The 17,172-nt window shown below is 43.4% G+C and overlaps 1 protein-coding gene across 5 annotated transcripts in view; it reads right to left on the reverse strand.

Moving 5' to 3' along the window:
- PAK3 (p21 (RAC1) activated kinase 3) overlaps positions 1-17,172 on the reverse strand; it is a 109,893-nt gene that overhangs the window by 12,538 nt on the left and 80,183 nt on the right. For 4 of the 5 annotated variants that reach the window (XM_085230778.1, XM_085230780.1, XM_085230777.1 and 1 more), the window contains exons 4-11: positions 16,897-16,941; positions 15,622-15,775; positions 13,823-13,860; positions 11,674-11,805; positions 10,519-10,681; positions 6,284-6,347; positions 2,580-2,628; positions 282-394 (exon numbers count right to left, since the gene is read on the reverse strand). In XM_085230778.1, coding sequence (XP_085086904.1) covers positions 282-394; positions 2,580-2,628; positions 6,284-6,347; positions 10,519-10,681; positions 11,674-11,805; positions 13,823-13,860; positions 15,622-15,775; positions 16,897-16,941 — 758 coding nt within the window. The remainder of the gene's footprint in view (positions 1-281; positions 395-2,579; positions 2,629-6,283; positions 6,348-10,518; positions 10,682-11,673; positions 11,806-13,822; positions 13,861-15,621; positions 15,776-16,896; positions 16,942-17,172) is intronic. The other variant, XM_085230782.1, reaches the window with a different exon arrangement.

Below are 17,172 nucleotides of genomic sequence, written 5' to 3' on the forward strand. Positions count from 1 at the left end.
CCTGCTCTGGTGGCCCTGCTGGAGCAGGGCTGGGAGCAGCTGAACCCAGGGCTCCCTGCCAGTCTCAACTAGTTTGGGCTCCTGTGGCATGCCAAGGATTAACATACAAAGACCAATCTTTTCCCATGCATTTGCACATATACACACACATAATATATACAAACATATTTATAGATAAGTAATAAAGAGGTCAGTTTTCTGTCAATGACTAAAGGCTTTTCTCAATCTTTGACTTGAAGTATATAAATGAACATTTATGTGAGAATACCAGAATCACTTACCTGTCTAAATAGTTAACAATATTGGGGTTCTTATTTTCCCTCATGACCAGGATTTCATTAATAATTAGTTCCTTTTTGGGCTGTTGTTGGAGATTCATTTGCTTTATGGCCACCTAAAACGACAGTGAAAACAATGCATTAGCTCAAATAGTGTGTTGCACAAGATCAGAACCAACAGGGAGTAAGCGTTCTTGGAGCGATGTATGAGAGCTGTGGCAAAGGGTCTTGTTATTAGGCACTGCAAGTCAGTAACTTAGAACACCCTATTTCTGTGCTTGCTTGGGTAACAGTTACAGGACAGACAATCATATGTATCTTGCCTCATAAATCTGTAAAAACGATCTTGAAACTATCAATCACAAATCTCTAACACTCTCTGGACTTACGTTCTTCTAAGATGGCCTCAATTTATTTCCCCCATTGTTATCATTCATGCACGTTCTGCAAGCAGCAAATAATTTTATTACCATGAAAACATGTAAAAACTGTTGGAAATTCTTTAATAATTATAGGATTTTAAATGATTATGTCAGCAATTGCTGTCACTCCTGACTTGAGATCATTAAGGTTACATAGACACACACACAAATTCTTGCACTTCCTAGCTTTCTGGATTTTGATTTTGCATCTCAAAAACTGGCATTTTATGGGCACAGCTAGGGTTGTGAGTCCATGGCTTCCAGACCACTTGCAGACCTCTAGGAGTGCTTACAAAGCATCCTCCTGTACAGAACACCACTGGAGGTGGTGGAGCATCAGTGGAATCTCACACTCCCAGAGATTAGGTGTGTTTGCTGACAGCCCCAAGCAGCCTCTAAGACACTCCTGTTCCCCCACAGGGGATTTGTTCAGCCTCCCCCCTCTAATCCTGGCTCTTGACATGGTATGAGAACAACCACCCTCTCTCCCTGCTCTCATTTCTGATGTCAAACAGATTCTCCAACAGGATTTGTGCATCGTTTTCAAGAACTCTAGCTTAGAAAAGGAAATGAATGTTAAGACATCACTTTAAATCAGCCACTATCCTGACTTGTCAAAGTTAACACTGCTTTTCTTCAAGATTTGTTTCTTAACCCCTGAGCCCCCAACCAGTCCTTGCCAGGGCGAGGCTGATGTCACCAGGTAGCAGGAGCTGTCACTGACATCACACCCAAACACAGCTGTGTTGTTCAACAGAGATCATTGCCCTTGACCCAAGTTTTCTCATTTTTCAACATCAACCAGCTTATGAATGAACAAAACACAGAACTGCATTCTAAATATGATTCCTCCTTAATGAGTTCTTTTATTATACTTTGAAGATTACACACACTATAGAAAAAAAGTGAAATAGTATTACTGTCTGAATCAGTGCTCAAGATAAACTGGGAACAAATGACAGCAGCATCCATTAACTAGTTGTTGCATCCAAGTACCTAGCAATGAAAACAGTGTGCCCTTCTCTGAAGGACAACACTTCCCTCCTCGCATTATTTCTGGCAGTTCTTACAAATTCTGCCCAAAAGCAAGCAATGCAACACAATTTATTCCTCACAGCAATAGGGGAAACTGTGACCACCACTTGAGTTCCCCGAGGCCCACAGTCACAGATCTTTAGGTTTTACAACTGGTGTTGTTAACTGACTTATGGCCAGGCCCAGAGGCAGTTTTTAGTACAGTTAAATTACACTCACAACATTCTCACTAAGAGCACAGTGTCATCTGCGTTTGGGAACTAAGAAATTTGGGAAATTTCTAACCTAACACGTTTACACGGGCAATAAAAACATTTTTAATCAGGCCTGAAAGCTTGTTCAGATTTATTTACAGACATCTCTAAAATATTCATTGAGGGATGACAGACATAACATAGTACTGGGATGGGACCAACAACACCATGGAGAGCACCGACCTCTTCTGAAGACAAAAGGAAATACATCGCTTAGGTCTGCCCTTAGATGCTAAGGTGAAGCATCAGCTCAGGCACAGAGTGCCCAGGGGCACCAGGACAACCTCGCCCAGGAACTCATGGGCACCTCTTCAGGTGCTGATCAGCACCTCTGTGCAATGGTTGCAGGAGAGCAGACAGCCCAGTAAGCATTCAGTTATGGAGGCAGAGAACCACAATGCTACTGAAGGGCTTTCTCCAAAAAGCTGAAGACAGCAGCTGATGCTCTTTGCAAGCTGACACCAATCCATGCTGAGGAGGAACAGCCTGTGTGCTACAGACCTACAGGCACCCTGAGAGCCCATCCCCAGCTCCTGCCAGAGGGGAAAACACTGAGTGCTGCAAAATCAGCTGGGACAGCTGGTGCTTACCTCTTGTCCTGTGGCAATGTCTATTGCTGTATAAACAGTTCCTGATGCCCTAGAAACAAAACAGCAACCAAAGAATGAGAAGTGGTTTTGTGTCTTGGAGTGAGAACAAGCCCTGACGGAACATCTCTGCTGCCTGCAGTGGTCCTACCCTCCCTCGCTCATTCAGCCCTCCAGCAGCACACAGCACAGCCACCCTCCACCAGGTGGGGAATCCGAGATCAATGTCCAATGTGCTGAGAAAGGGCAGGTGCACATCTCCAATACACCTCCTGAACTATTTTAGTTCAAAATGTAAGGAGGGAGTTGTTTTCACCTTCCCCCAAAAAGCCCCTGGAAAATATTCCCCAGTTTTGCTTTGCTGTTATTTTTTTGATGTTTGGTTTATTTTTTTGCCCCATGAAATTTAACAAGAAATCTAGCTACACCTTCTTAGACTTCTTATTTGAATTTATCTGCAAAATTGAGGCTTCTAGTCATTCTGGGAATCCAAATGCACGTCAGCCCTCTGAAGAAAGGATCTGGAGACAGCTTTCTTAGCATGCAAGGAATTATTCTCCAGCCCTCCTGACACATCACAGCTGGAGCAGGCTAGGATATATGACATCCCACATAAAACCTGAGTGTGACCCAAAACAGGGGAGCCTAAGGCAGCTTCTCTTTGTCAGGAGCCACTCAGCAGCTGCTCGTTAGGTGCACCAGACACGAAGGACTGTTCATGGTGTCTGCATTGTGCTTCCACAACAGACTTAGGTGGTGGTACAGAGCCACCAGAAATAGGTGACCTGCAGACCACACAGTGCTATGCACTGCCTGCCATCTGCCTCTTATTAAGAGGTTCTTCCCCTGCCGTGCTAAGAAGGGCCATCATCAGATGAAATCCCTTTGAGTTTATCAGACAGTGTGGCCCTGTAAACTCCACTGGGGCTTCCTTTGGGTGTGTGCTGCCATCATTTAAGAAACCCATGGCTGCACAGACAGCAAGGCTAGGGAGAGTCTGGAGATTTGAGAAGTAGGAATGTGTGTCTTGCAGGTGTTCTGGTATCTGAAAACACAACATCAGTTTTCTCATTTTTGCCCCACTGCCTGGTTTGTTTCTGTTTATCTCAGGCTGAAATATTTCTGAAAGCCTTACTTCAACCAGCAGCCCTGCACAGCAGTGTTGGGAACAATGCTATCATTGGACATGCTATGTACTCTTTTAATATAAATGCAAATGCGTTTTTCTATGACTAATTGTTGAGATTAATCCAATTTGTTTTCACAAAAAGCCAACACCATTTATTTAGATTTTCTAACACTGTGCTGTACCTCCTGAGTACAGTCCTGTCAGGATTTATTTAAAAATAGCTATTTAAATGAAGATGCCTTTTGGTGTGCTCCAGGCCATCTGTGAAGAGCTCAGATAAAGGTGAGGAATTTAAGTAAGGCTGTGAATTAATTGCAAAGGCTCTGTGACTCTGCATTAAAGACTTTTACTTCGAAGCAGCTATAATTTCTGATCTGTATCTAACTTTTAAATTCTTCTGTAGCATCTTCAGTTTAATGCAGTCAGGCAAATACCAGAACATACAGTGAGATCTGCTTCACTAAGATGCAGTGAAATACAAACTGCTAAAGCCAACAAACAAACCAATCACCAGAAACTAGACTGCTCCTGGCTCTATCCTGCTTTTGTCTTTCCTAGCTAAGCACAGCTGGAGCAAACACAGCCCCTTTATCAAGCACCAGTTAACGAAGTTCCCTCCAGTGTCAGCAGCATCTTCAGTCCTAAACTGGACTAAAATTACAAACCAGAGATTCAGCACTGAATCAGACCTGTGCTTCAGCTGGCTGCTGTTCACTGCAACATGGCTAAAAAACCATCACACTGTTTTTTTGCTTACCAAGGCATGGAGCCATGAGGCACTACGGGCTGCTCAGTTCACTTTTCCCAATGTAAGAATCTGCTGTAACCACACCTCACTTAACAGCCTTGCACCCACTCAGTGCTGAAAAGCTGCTCACTTCCCTGCAGTGTAACACTGAGGGCCTAAATGCCAGCCCAACTCCTGTACGGACTGTGGGACGAAGAAACATTACTGAGTGCACTCACTGTTCTAGTATCTGAGAAGAAAAGTTACCATAATTTAGATTATAAAAGCTACAGCAAGTCTTAAATAAAACCTTTATGCACAGCTGAAGTCCAAGAACAGGTGTCAAAACAGTCCCACATTCATGTGCTCACTGCAATAGCAATGAAGGTCTGAAAGACACCCAGCACAGGTCTAGCTATCCCCCAGGACTGCTGTTTCCATCTAACTCAACCCATAGCACTACCACAGCAGACCAGCCCCCCTGTGAGAAGGGTATCCAACTTTCTAGCTGCACAACATCCCAGAGGAAACCTATCTCCATGTCCTTTCAAGGCCACCTGCCTTTCCACCAGTTGCTGAGGCACTTTTGTACAACCTCACTCCTAGCAGTGTCAAAACAAAAGACAGTGAGTGAGGACGACGGTCATTTTGTGACTGACAACAAGAATCTGTTCACATGTTTATTCCGAATCTCACTTCTTCAGCTGACACTTATCTTTGGGAGACTGGCATGGCTCTGAGTGTCCAGTGATATTTTTCCAAGTGACAATAAGAACCAAAGCTGCAGGTAGAAAGCAATCCAGTCTCAGAAAGGGTTTTATACAGTGGATGGAGAAGAAACACCTCCCCACAAGTGTCCTATCAAATCAGATTTATCTACTGAAAAGCCTGCCAGAGAAAGAGCATGAGCGTGCCCAGCTTTCTTCAGTATGTATCAGCTGTAGGTCAGCAACATGCTACTCAATCTGAGATCAAACCTCACTGTTAAGGCAGAATGATATCTCCTGATGTCAGCAAGCAGCATTCTGCCATGCACAGGCAGCAGCATGCTCCTGGTCTGACAGAAACGGCATCAGACCTCCTGAAATTACAACACAGCCAAGGAAGAAAACCTGGACCAAGCAGGGAGTCTGCCAATATTTGAAATGTGTCTCAGATATCTAGCTTCGATGTCACTTCTCTTGTTCTTACTTCCTCATATAGGCAGCATTTCAGATCAGTCCCAATTAGAGTAAGGTTTCCAAAGAGAACAGCTCAGCAGATCATTTTTGACAGAGCCCCAAATCCTGCAGGATCTCAGCAGTGTACCATCAGGCAGGCAGTGAGTTCCCATGCGAAGTACACTGCACATCTACACCACCTTTATTACTGATTTTTTTGTTTTTGTTTTTGTTTTGTGTCTGTTTCAATTTCTAAACTATGTCGTTATACTCTCAGTCATCAGAGTATTTTTATTGGTAATATATTTTAAAATGTTATTGAGAGCTTTTATTTACATGACAAGTATCATTTGGTAAGTTGCTCCTTCAGACAAGGAAGCAGAATTTTTTTCTTCTTTCCCTAACGTGCATTTATTATTTTAAAACATATAAGAACTATGTCCTCTAAGAAGATGTGTGCTGCACACTTGAGGGACAGTAGATTCCCAGTCCCATTCCTTGCTGCAGCAGCAGCAAGGGGTCTTTGACAATTCCTTCTGGCCATAGCTAAAATACTTGTAAGAAGCAAGAGGCTGGAGAATCCAGATCCAGTGTCTGAGTGTGTTGGAGCTTGCCCAGGTTCCCACTTTGCTATCAGAGCAGTAAAATACCCAGCCCACGTCTGTGTATAAGTTACCATGCCTGGACTTACCCCTGGCCAATTTTTTCAAATCGAGTGTATTTCTTCTTAGGGTCTCCCACACTCACAATGCTCCCTGAAAGAAAGAAGATAAAAGATGTTCACTTGAAAATGGAGATACCACCTTCGGACAGATCAGAAATGCAGCCACACTGCCCAGGGCTGCCAGCTGCATGTGGGCTGTTGGGTAACAACAGCAAAGCTGGCAGCAGCACAGGCAGCCCCACAGAAACTGGCTTCCTGCAGTCCTTTGGAGATTGCTCTGTGTGACAGGGAACTGACAGCACAGAAGAAAACTCATAGGAGATGGAAATCAGAAATGAGCAAGTATCAGTGCAAGTGCTTCTCTGTTTACAAACACTGACGAGATCTGGAATAACAGAGCCTTATTTCCTTATAGATAAATACTCTGATTCTACAGAAGGTTTAATACTCTCAAAGATTAAATGCCCCTAGGGTTCTGGAACCAATTTTTATGAAGAGATTCACTGTCAGAATAGGAAGACTACAGTGTAGTGTTTCCAGGTAGAACTCTTCTCAGCTTTTCAGTCGTTTGCCAAAATTTTGGTCTCGCCCTTTTAAAAAAAGTACATCTTGTAACACTATTTTTAGAAACTATGATCCTCATAATTGATTATCGGGTTAAGCTACAAAGGAGACCTTGCTTGTGCCATTCTAACAACTGCACTCCTTTCCTTCACTCTGATCCAGGCAACAAGCATCTGGCCTGACTCTCGGTGGTGCACAAATGCTGATTTTCACCATTAGGAGAACCACGCTGCCTAAGGAGACCAGCAGTACACCTCAGGAGCTGACACTGCAAGGAAAGCTGCACCAGTGAGATGCTGTGGTTGCACCAGTGCAGGTGCAGGACACACAAAGCAGGGCAGGTGGGCTGCTGCCATGGGCATGGGGCAGCCGAGGTCCAGAAGCAGTCTGGAGCACGTGTGCCACTGAAGCCACAATGACAACATGCACAGCTTGCTGGTTTCCTGCCCACTCAGAGACGTAGGCAGTCTGAATGAGAAGGAGAGTGCAGTAATTAGGATACTATGTTTGTACCAAGTGAAAGAGCCCAAATCTGATAAATTCAAACAAATTCGAAGGAGTAATTCAAAAACAGTATTGTTTTTTCTGGTCCAATAGTTGCCAAAAATACAAATGGCAGCACCTAAGCTGATGACTAAATGGCAATTCAAAACTTCAAAATGAAAAGCAAAATAAAAACAGCACCAAGGCCATGCAAGAGAAGACAATCATTTTTTCTTTATAATCAGCACAATGTAACCTGCATCCCTTGGATGCAATTGCATTGCTTCTTCCACCTCAGTTACACTGACCTCAGTGTTGGGTTCCTTACTGCAGCTAAAGCAGAGCAGGGTGCTGATAGACACAAGTGCTGCAGCAGAGGCAGGGATGTGCTGCTGCCCCTGCATGCAACCTCCTCCTCACCTCCAACAGTCACAGCACCACCAGCTCTGCATGGTACCAGCAGCTGACCTGGGCTGTGCCATCCTTCCCAATGGGCCATGCAGCAAGAGCTCACCCAGTGCCACCTGCCTGGTCTGCACCACAACCAAAGTGGGATTCACCAAAACGTGCAACAGAAGGTGAAGCTTTTAGTCTGCTGCACAAAAATGGGCCCTCTCAATGGTCTCTCTCTTCAGCCAAGAGGAATATGACCACGGGACTCTGGGTCTCCCTTTCTCTAACCAAAGGCAGGTAATAGGAAAAACCCCGTGTCGTCAGTGTCTGGTAAGGTGCTATCCTCAGCAAGTGAATGGAACTGCTTCTCCACCAGGACCGAGAGCAGAAGTTCATGGAAGTTTGTGTTAGAAAAGAATACAGAAAAAAAGAGACTGGAGAACAGGTATTTTGAATAACAATTTTCCAAACTTACTACTGATTTTGCAGCTCAAACTTCTGCAGTTCAGTACCTGAGTGGCTGCTTCTGCCTGTTAATTGTTTGTGGCTGATTTCCTGTGACTGAGCCAATGTCTGTCCAATAGCACAGCACTGGAAGCAGCAGCCTGACTGTGTGCAGCTCCAGCTCAGAGGAGCACTCCCTGTGCTGGACCAAGACTAACACACCGATTACTGTGAGGTCTTTAAGAACTTTCCTTTATCAAGTCCTAAATTAAATGGATAAGAAAGCACAATTTGGCCACTTCTGTTTTATAATTGCAGCAGAACATATTCATGATTTCATTACAGACAGAGTTTTGTTTGATCTTATCTCAATATTACAGGCTTTACTCCCTAGGAAAACGTGTAATGAAATTGTCTCTACAAAAGCCCAGGTTATTTCAAGCAGAGAAGAATTAGGAAAGCAATTTAAGATAAAAGAAGGCAGGGGACACCTTCATAAAAGAAGCATGAAATCAATTGCAGAGGAAGTCGGCAAGGTGAAGAAGTGCTGTGAGTTCAAAAGCAAACAAAACCAACACAAACACACATGCTTTGATGTAGTCAGTCCAGGACTATTACAAACGAGCACTGGCCACAATTTCAGATAGCTTTATAAAAGCAAAGAAAGATTTTCACTGCCCACATCTCAGTTTGCCCAAGGCAGATCTTCTGACCTTGTTCAACGAGTATCAAATTCTTAAGAAAAAAAACGAACTATGAAAGCACACAACACTTCAAAGGCATAACCTGCAGTAACTTAAGGGCTCAGTCTCCATTTGAGGTCCACAAGTGTCAATAAATAATATGCACGCTTACATTCAAGTATGCACGTGCCTGCAGATCTCATGGCAGAAGCCTGCCTCAAACAGCCTCGGCTGAAGGAGCTATAATCTCCCTTTATAAGCTGACATACCTGCAGGTGAACCTCCTGCTCTGGAATAAACGCCTTAATTATTTCATTATCTCCCAGCCAAAGCCATGGAACTTGTCCCGTCACCACTCCCTTCCAGCAGTGACATTCAGTTCTAACAGTCCTGTCCATCCCAGGGCACAGAACACCCCAACACCAGCAGCAGCAATCTCACAGCTAGGAAAGGCTTCAGCCTCTGCCATGCGCCATTGGTCAGGGAAGGAACGTGAGACACCACGACTGGCTTTCACAGCAATCAGCCTCTGAAGGACTACTGGGAAGAAGCCACAGCCAGACTGGGCTCTTTGCAAGTGGTTGCCCCCCACTAAAGGTGTAATATTATCAGCTTTGGGATCAAACACAGGGGGCAGGAGTCAATCCACTGACTGTGCTACCAGGTAGCAGGAGACACAGAATGAACTGAGGTATCTTATGAACCCAGCAGATTACTATCTGATAACACAGAGCTGCAAGCTAGTACATGCAAGAAGCTGATTAAATGGGTTGTGCTATAGAATCCCTAAGAGCTTCATGTGTTTGTATGATCCATGGAGGGCTTTAGGGCCAACAGTTAGGATTCCAGTAGTAACTCACTGGGAATTAGCTATGTCAAAGTGCCACAAAAATTGAGGAATATGCAGTGGGTATGCAAGAGGCTACAGCTCCTGAGAAACACCTGCAATGCAGTTCTACCTGGCCAGGTCACATACGTGTGCCTCGCTGAAGCATCTTTATAAGTATAAAGCTAAGAAATAAAATAAGGATTGCTATAAAAAGTATTTTCTTCTGGGGTACACTGAGAACATCTGTTCTTCTCCATTCATGGTTCTTTCAAGGGAGTCCTCTTTGACTAAATGGGGAATTCTTCTAACAACAAGCTCAGGAACGTTGGTACAAGTGATGGTAACCCCAGTAACTACAGCACTAGAACATCCTGGGGAGGAGACCCAATGGAAGCTGAAGGAATCTGCTTCATTCTGTACTGTCTACTGGTTAACAAACAAACAAACAACAACAAAACAACCAACAAATCCAAGAAATTTCTGCAAAATATGTTGGCTCTGATGACTGGTGAGAAGTCAGGAATTTAAGATAATTTAGGAAGCCAAATATTCTTTTAACTTTGGGCATCAGCACACTGAAGTTCACTAGGACATTCACTAGGCCACAGCCTTCTGCTGAAGCAGAAATAATCTCCTCTTTAGCCTTCAGCACAGACAGAAGCTCAGGCAAATCCAACTCAGTCAGAGCTGCCCCTGGAGGCAGAAGGAATACCCACAGTGTTCTCCCACTCCTTCCAGGCACAGTAACAGTTTGCATAAGGAGCTGTAAGACCCAGTGATGCTAAACTGAAGATGAACGCTTCTCCAAGTACTTGAGATATGCACACAGGACACTGTTTTATCAGACAGGAAATACAAGTACATACTCAGTTTCTCTAGGATCTCCTCATCTGTCATCTTGGATTTTTTCCGCTGCCGGTCTGTGTTTCTGTACAAAGTGTTTGTGTTGGAGTTTTCAGGCTGGGGAGTGGTGGCTTCTTTAGCTGGTGCTGGTGCAGCGACAGGTTCGATTACGGAGCGCGTGTAGATCTGTGACAATAAACGGTTCATGTCAAAAAGGTGACCTGCAGAGGTGCCCTGAAACCATATTTCAAACAGAGGTGCCAGGAAGATGCTACCTGCCACATCCAGGGCTTAAAACGTTCATTTTCACTCTCCACTTCTCAACGTGGATAAGGAAAAACAAAGGCTAGCTTTATACAAGTTCAGGGTCAGGGCTCAATTTTCATTTATTTTCTGGAAAGTGACAAATGGTTAATTTACTGTGTTGACAGACTACAGAAAAAGATGTATTGGGGTCTGAGAGCCTTGTTCCCTTCTGCTCCTCTATTTATGCGGGAAACAAAATGACTGATGTAATGGAACTCTTAAAAATTTCAGGGATGGAACCAACATAGCACTTAAGGCAACAGTTTTGCAACAGAAATACTCATCATCAGGAGTGGTTTGATCAGTTAAGACAGGTGCTTGAACAGAAACAGAGCATTTCCCTTTTCTCATCGCAGCTGCTCAACTAACTTCCCATTGGTGATCTCAAGTTTTAAGTTCCACTAGGAGCTGCATTCCAGTCCTTTAGATTTCTACTTGCTCTTTACAACGCACACCTGGGTAGCATGCTTTTCACCAAACTTCTGTCATGCAAGAGTGCAACCCTAAGCAGTTTATTTAACTCCTTACACGTGGAGAGGGAGGGTACCTCCAGGGGATGGAGGTGTACATGTCCCACAGGATGTGAAAGGCACCTGATGACTGCTCTCCGTACACAGGTCCTATGGACCAACTTGTGCACTGTTTCAGCAGTAGCACTGAACGACACAGTGCTACCTCTTATCTGACACTAAGATAAAATTCACTGTTTTAATCAGCATCAGGAAACTCTCAACTAGACAATTAAGCTCAAGCAGATCTCCTGGCATCAGCAGGTTGGGTGAAGCAACAGCCATGGTTGTACTGCAGCCCTCACCAACAAACACACAGCTCGGAACGGCACTGCAGCAGTGCTGCCCAAAGCCAGGACCTACTGATTTTGTGTGTTCAGGCCGTGGGGCAATAACAGGCGGAGGTTCGTTGTCATCTTCTTCTTCCTCATCTTCTTCATCCTCTTCTTCAGAAACCGATGGTGCTAACGGGGGTTCTGATGCTGTTTTTGTGCTCTGCAGACAGACAGTACCATGAGTGACAGCCACCACTGGGCACTGGGAAGTCTGGCAAGTATGAACAACTTCTGTCTGCTCAGATATCACCAACAGCCTCTGCATCCCTACACCAAGGCCCAACACCCTTCAGTCCACCACCACCACTTAAAAGTTAAAGGTTACCATGCTTTGTTAATTCTCCTCAGTGTTTTTCATTTTTGCTCTATACTTATTCATAGTAAACTACTCGTGGGCTCCTGAACTGTGCCCAAACATCACTGGAGCAATAAATTATGTGAAAACAGCTAAATCATTCCCATCAGTTTTCTCAAAGTCTGATTTCACCAAAAGTAATGTTTGAATATATCACTAGAAACCCCACCTGGCTACTAGTTAATTGCTTTGGCATTGCAGAAATGGTAGCAGTTAATTAAGTTAACAGGTGTCTGCTGGCTAGGTTAATTAACACACTTCAACACGCAAAGCCTCCCGCACTGTCTTGCCAGAAATTTTATTTTGCAGGGAAAGGCTGCTTGTTTCTCTTTTATTTCACCCCTGGGGTGGTCATATTGCATGCTTTCACAGAGCCAAATTTCCCTGTTTAGCAGCTCCTTTTTCGCTATTGTCCTCTTTCCCTAATCATAAAGCAGCAAACAGATCCCCCACTACTTCTGCCTCACTTTGCCCTGCAGGCAGCAGGAGCCCCTCGCCATACCTGTGCTACGCCTGGCAACAACACAGTGTGCTCCATGAGACCCTGCTTCAGCACCAACCTTTTAGTGGTAAAGGGAGAGAAAGGCCACCAATACGGCCTGTATAAGTACAGACTGATACCCAAGATATTCTAAACACTGGTTTAAAGAGCAATGATAAAGGTGTATGGCACTGCCATACATTAGATCTGCATATCTCTTTCTATAGAAAGAGATCATCATGAGCAGTTTGCTTACATGGGGAAAAAATGATCTAGGAAAAAATAAGGAAGGGAATAATCACATTTCTGTTCTGTTCAACTCTCATTAACTACTTTTTCCACTGGGCTCCACGTTTGGTCTGACAGAACTGAACTGTGCAGCTAGAACATATACAATGTCATATTACTTAATGCCAGACCCCCATTAAGGAGTGAAATGAAATTACACTGACTGCAAGGGCTGCTCGCTCCTGTCGGTGCAGTTTGCTCTGCAGGACAGCAGCAGCCCACATGCTGCCCACGGGCACCTCCCCAGGGCTGACCCCCAGCACAGACCGGAGTACTGCAGCACTCTCTGGAATGCCACAGATGGGGACAGATACTGGGAAGGCCCCACAGTGCTCCCATGGGACCCAAACTGCCTTTAGAAGTTTTGTTCTATAAAAGATAATGAAAGGGGCATCAACTGAAAAGCAACAACAACAAATAAAGTAAACAAAGATGATTTTCATTTAATTCTACACAGTCTCTGCTGTGTAATCACAGATCTAAAATTACGTTGCTTAGCACTTGAAAATAAAGGCCAAATCCCCACTCAATCATTTGCTATTTAATGCAGCAACATTAACACTAATAAATCTGGTCAATATTAATGCGAATGTCATGAGTACATCTTTGGGATTGCTATGGCAATTCAGTATTAATTAGAGTGAATCATTATTTAAAACTTTCTTTCAATGGCTCCAGTGAGTTACATATCAATTATAACCTTATTCATATTCAGCTACATAACCAGCTGTACTGAGGATAAATCATGAAATTTAATAGAAACGAATCCTAAGTTGCTAAAGCTATATTAAAATGGGCTAATTAGACAGTACTGCATATTGTTGTGAATTATATATTCCACCACGGCTAAGAACAGTAAGCAATCTTCTGGCTGCAAAACCAGACTTTCATATGTAGGAAAGTTCTTAAAGGGAAAATTAGAAGACTGGTGCTCTGGGAGACACTAAGATGTACCTCCCTGCAGCCCACCAGGTAGCATGACCTCACAGAAGCCAAAGCTCACTTCTGCTCTGCAACCAAGCACTACAGAAGGAAAATGAAGCTCACACTCACCGAAGGATGGGCTTCTATGTATCCATGGGCACTTTTATCTGCAATGTGTAGGGAAAGCAACACAGTTATAAAGCAGTACCTGCTGTGGGGAATCCCACACAACAGTATGTTCAAACTGACACTGTTTTTTTCTTTCACAACACTCCAGTAGCAAGAGTTATTTCACAAAGAAAGCAAGGTAACAAAATAGCAGGGTGGGTTTTTTTCCCCTCTGTTCCTTGAGTCTACTGTTATCCCTGCTTTGCCAGTAAATAAAATACGAAGAAAAATGGTTAAAAAAAAAAAAGAAATGCAAATTGTTCTTTAACATCCAATGCTTCTGTTCCCCCAGAGAGCTGTTTGTTTAATAAGCTGCACGCACTGATGCTCTCCAGCTTGCTAAGTGTACATCCCCACAGAGGTTCTGGGGAGCCCCGTGGTTTGGGCACTGCTATTGCAACACAGAGCAGTAACAGCTCTGTCAAGATGTAAAGTCCTACTTTCAATGCTGAACACAGATACACCCCTCCCTCAAACTGTGGGTAATGTTGAGTTTGGGAGCAAACACTAATTCTTGTGAATTAAGGACTCATCACAGAAGTACTTGCTACCTTAATGGACATTAAGTATCAAGTTAGACAGTAAAATTCTTTAATTATGATTAGGAAAAAGATGCTTTCCCTACAAACAATGACAAGTATTAACACCTTCTGGAAAGAACTGCACAGTTTTTAGAAGGAGCTCAGAGCAGCTGCCCCACTCTGCGTTTTGGAGGTTGTATGGGTTGAACCAGCAAATGGAGGAAATGAGAGACCCTGCTGCCAGACTTCCACAAGGAGGATTTGAACGGCTGCAGGTTAAGTCTGAAATGCTGCTGGAGGCAGACAGCCCCTCATTAGCTGAACATGCCAACACGGGCTTTACCAAGTAAATGTACCTTGCTGATATTTTCATTCTGAATGTGTCTCACTTATTAAGAAACAGCAGAACACATCAACAGAACCCAGATACACTGCTTTTAGGAAATCCTCTGCTTTTTTTGCTGGATTTATAGCAAGCCAGCGCTTGTTAAGCAAAATGAAAAAAAAATAGGCCAAAGGAAACAAAAAAAGAGCAAACTACAGCACAGACTTGCTCTCACTTTCTTGTTTTTGCAATGCTGTACTACAATTCTGCAGACTGTACACAACCAAGAGAAAAAAATGACACCAACGTCTGCAGGCTTTAGCAAGGTAATGCCTAGCTCATGAGGATCTTCCTGGAACGCTGCAGAGGTTGCTCTGGACATCATTACTGCCTTCCTTCTCTTCCTTTGTGGCCAGAGCCCATTTTGGGCTCCACTACAGCAGCCATTTGGAGTTTCTTTGCACATTTACACGTGGCAGCCTTATCTTCTCTATAGCTCATATAAAAAGCCTTTAAAATTCTTCATAAAATAACACAAAAATTCCTCAGAGTCCATTGCTCTTAGGTACCAACAGTAACTCATAAGATGAACTAAACAGACAACCTTCGTACCCCAAACTGAACACTGAGAAAAAAGAAGGATGCAAAGAAGAAACAAAACAAAAGTAAACACGATTTTTGGCCACAAATGCCTGTGATGGCAGCAACACCTCCATCTAGTATCTGATTTAGTTCTGAAAACAAGAGGACAAGTCAGAGTATCAATGACAGTCAGAGGACAAAAGGGCAAATTAACTCATCTCACATGTGGAGCTTCCCACAGTGTGCAATTTTCTAAGGTTGACTGTTGACCACTGGACATTCTAGAAGTTCAGCTTGGACGTCCCCTTTTTCGCAGCAAGATGTTCACTTACCTCCTGACGTAAAGCTCATGTATTTCTGGTTGTTAACTGTTTCTTTGGAATCATAAAATTTGAGGACATCTAGAACTGCTTGAGGATTCTTCTTCTGCTCTAGTTTTGTTATGTTGGAGGTCTGTAGTAGCCTGGCCCACTGCTCTGGAATGCCCTGCAGATGTCAAGTGGAAAGAATGTGAATTACGAGCATACAACAGCTGCAGTTGTACAGAACTTTACCAAGATCCCATGCTACCTGTAAGATTACTTTCAGAAATTCTGATTGATGCTTTACAATTAAAATTAGAAGCATATACAGTAGATGCAATCATTCTCTTCTCTATCAAAATACAGAGCTAAAACCAGGATCCGACTTTAAAAAGAAAAGAAAGTTATGATTGTGATAGGAAAAAAAGTGCATGAATCTCATCTTTCAATCAACATTGCTCTTCCATGGAATAATGATTTGAGGATTAGCTTGTTTTCCTGGTGATTCAGTGCAGACATGACAAGACTATTCTATATTTGTGGACAACGCTGTGTATTTTAGGAGCTTTACACTGGATTTTTAATGCTTAATAATGCAAACACATGGCTGAAATGATCACTGTTGTCTGATCAAAAGGTAAACCCCACCCTGACAATAATTTTCAGCACATCAGATACCACAGAGAGGTTAAGCCTCTGCATTTAAATTCTCAAAATTGTAACACTGAGTTGTACTGCAGCTGCTGCTGCTGCTAAGGATCTCTCTTTTTTCAGATTCTGCAGTGTTTTAAGTTCTCCACTGTAGAAATGCAGAAATTCAGGATGCAAGAAGCAGGCTGAGTGCCAATGCCTCGTGTGGAATCTCAAACAGCTAACAAGGAAGGCATTTGGAAATTGATCAGAACGCTGAAAGCTGCAACTCTGCACTGGAATCATATTAACAAAAGATTGCTTTAAATATCCAGTATAATTTCCTAAATTTGAGAGCCTGTAATTTTCCCCATTTACTGCACGGCTACCATCTACCAGCAAACTGTAGGGCCTAGGAATGGAACACTACACCTGAAGTGCATTTAAGCTTAAACCCTTGGTGCCACCCCAACAGAGATAAACATTTCAATATAGCTTCTTCCTAAGTTCTCTGCAAAACAATGTGTGACATGGGCCTCCAGAGTTTGGGATTAATGAAAAAAGTGGGATAAGCCAAGCAACAAATCTACTGCACACACATCGACCTGCTGCTGCAGTGCTATGACATCTCAAAGAAGCACTTTGATGCAAGCTTCTTTTGGGCCTGTGACGCACCTCTGGGAGCTTCCCTGTGCACATCTGTGAGCCATAGAGATCTGGCTGTAATGGACGTAAATAAAGAAAGAAAAGAAAGTTAAAACAGAATGTGGGACAACTTAGAAGGTGGTAGGAGGTGAAACCAGTGGGCCAAAATGGGGAAAGTCCCATCTAAAATGGGAGCTCTGAGGCAGATATCAAATAGACTGGGTGGTGGACAGGCTACAGGAAGACAGGCTTAGGAAAACAGAAAAATCACAATCATTCCAAAGTTTGGAAGCATTATTTCCCCTT

The sequence above is a fragment of the Meleagris gallopavo genome, chromosome 9 (assembly GCF_905368555.1).
Source record: "Meleagris gallopavo chromosome 9, MGAL_WU_HG_1.1, whole genome shotgun sequence".
Classification (NCBI taxonomy): Eukaryota; Metazoa; Chordata; class Aves; order Galliformes; family Phasianidae; genus Meleagris; species Meleagris gallopavo.